Raw genomic sequence first — 2,600 nt, 5'->3', positions numbered from 1 at the left:
CATTGGACGATGAAGCACGGGCGTATCTGTGTAAACCCCAAAGTGGGTCAGAATTTTGTAGTCACGTTATTGTTGTGTAAATTATGCATAGTTATTCCCTGTCACGAGTTATTTAGAGAATGTCGATATTGCATTAGTTGTCACAGGATTTCCAGAATATTTTTTCCTAGTTGCATGTTATTACAATTGTCTTTCCTGTCTGTGGTTTGTGTTTCAACAAATTTGAAATATTTATTTTTATATAAATAAGCTCAATTGTGAATAAAGTTACTAACCATATTAACGAATTTGATTTGGTTTATTAAAATAGTTAATGGAATGATAGAAATATGATTAAAAGTAATAAAAAGTGGAGATATGGTTGTGGTATTGAAAGAGGAAAGATAGTTGTTTGGGATGTGTAAGGAGGAAGAAACGTAAAATGGATCCGTTATGTGGTGTGACGTATGTAAAGAAAGGGGGAAAGAATTTGATGGGAAGAAAGTGGTAATGGTATGGGTTTTGCAATATGGAGGAATGAGTGTGGCAGTGGGACACGTGTGGTGTGACCTTAAACTTTTCAAGAGGAAACAGGGGCCAGCTGTCACGTGGCGGCAGGTCAATAAATCAACGCCACAACAACGACCACTGCTACCAAGTACGCTTCACCCACACCTTTTCTTTCCCACTCCCCATCCCTATCCATTTTCCCATTCTCAAACAACAATTCTAAAACAACATCACAATCAACATAACCAAAACTTTGCTGTTAAATTCATTTAACCAACAACATTACACCTTACACAATATACTACTCACCACTAATCCAAACCAAAATAATAATAACCGTTTCCTCATTTAAGAAACAACAGCATCAAACCGACGGTTCGGTTCTTCTTCTGTCGCAAAAAATACAGACAATCATATCGCCTACCTATTCACATACTACTATTCCTGTCCTTTCCTGTTATTTTAGGTTATCGGACGCTGCTATTTTCTCTACTCATAAAAAAACTAAAGAGAGATTCGTAATCCGAAAAACAAAAATTAAAAATCAAAGAAAAAACAAAAAACAAAACTCAAGGCTGTGTCAGATTCCGGATCAGGCCATCTCCTGTGGGGGAGGGTTATTAAGGTCGAGATCGAAAATCCTGGAACCGCTCCCCTTCACATCGCCTTCGCTGTGGTTCAGATCGATCACGGAGGACGAGTCGGAGTCGCTCGTCGTCGCGTGGAACTCGCTCGCCGCAACGGGATGCTGATTGTAGCCGAACCCAAACCCACGCGGGCCGCCCAAACCGGCGCGTATGACAGCGTCGAAGTACAAAACCTGGTTGGCCGCCGCCGCCGGGAAAACGGGGAACTGGTGCTGGAAGGGGAAGCGGGCAGCGGATACGGCGGCCGGGGCGAGGTTGAGATCAAGCGGGGAGGAATCGGCGGCGACATCGCGGTCGCGGCTGGAGGACTCGACGGTGCTACTCTGGCTAGGGCTGGCGTTCTTGACGTTACTATCGGATGGAGGAGGGAAATTGGTTTTGGCCTTGGGGCCGCGAAACTCCCGAGCGGCGGCGTCGTAGGCACGCGCCGCCTCCTCCGCCGTGTCGAAGGTGCCCAGCCAAACGCGGCTCTTCTTGCCGGGATCTCTGATCTCGGCGGCGTATCTCCCCCATGGCCTCTTCCTGACTCCCCGAAAATGCACCTCCTTGACCCCGGCGGCTGCGGCGGCGTTAGCGTTAGTGTTAACCTTAACGGCAGTGGTCTTGTCCCTGGGCGCCATAATATTGTTATAGATTGAATTTATTTTTGGTTTGTAGGAGAGTGAGAGAGAAAAGGAAGCGCATGGATGAGTGGGTGTGGGAGGGAGCAGGTAGGTTTTTTATAGATGGGATGGGATGGGATGGATGGGCCATGCATGATGGATGATGAATCTAGAGAGAGAAAGAGAGTGAGTCAACTATGTATTTGACTGGGGTGTTGGAGATGGAAATTACCATTGCAGTGTGGAAGTTACAAAGTTACGTGGCATGTGGGTTGTCCAGACAGACAGCAGACAAAGCAGTTGGTTTCGTCTGATGATCACATCATCCACCCCCACTTATCCTATGCCTCCGGACAACCCTCTCTCCTAAATTATTTATTTAATTCATTTCTAAGTATTTTTTCTGTGGTGGTGATTTCATTTAATAAAGATTTGAAAATGGATGGATAGTGTAGTAGTACGTAGAAAAGTTGTCGGCGGAATCTTCTGTCTCGGCGCGTGACTTGATAGTTGGATCTATATCTGATGTTTTTTTATTTTTTATTATTATGAAAGGAAGGAGGGCTGCTATTGTTTATGGGCATGGGAAACGCTCACTCGCTCCCTCTCCCAATGACATATCAATCTGCGGCGGCTAATTTTATTATTATTATTCCAAACCAATCACTCTATCTTACATTCCCTTCCTACCCTTTACTTTCCTTTCATCTTCATTCTCATTATTATTATTTTACTCCTTCTTTACATTTACTTATAATATGCTTATCCTTAAGATCCTTCTCTAATTAACTTAATTAGTCAGGTTCTGTTAACCACCTCCCACCCACTTTCTCTCTCTCTTCCTTCCTTATTCCACTAAGTT

The 2,600-nt window shown here is 44.1% G+C and overlaps 1 protein-coding gene across 1 annotated transcript; it reads right to left on the bottom strand.

The window, feature by feature from the left end:
- Positions 1 to 731: 731 nt before the first annotated feature.
- On the bottom strand, positions 732 to 1,842 carry LOC114189216 (ethylene-responsive transcription factor 4-like). Its single transcript, XM_028077930.1, has one exon. The coding sequence runs from the start codon at positions 1,754 to 1,756 to the stop codon at positions 1,082 to 1,084; it is 675 nt and encodes a 224-aa protein (XP_027933731.1). The 5' UTR covers positions 1,757 to 1,842; the 3' UTR covers positions 732 to 1,081.
- Between the last annotated feature and the right edge of the window lie 758 nt (positions 1,843 to 2,600).

Source organism: Vigna unguiculata, chromosome 6 (assembly GCF_004118075.2).
Source record: "Vigna unguiculata cultivar IT97K-499-35 chromosome 6, ASM411807v1, whole genome shotgun sequence".
In the NCBI taxonomy this organism is placed as follows: domain Eukaryota; kingdom Viridiplantae; phylum Streptophyta; class Magnoliopsida; order Fabales; family Fabaceae; genus Vigna; species Vigna unguiculata.
This window is presented reverse-complemented; position numbering and strand designations above follow the sequence as displayed.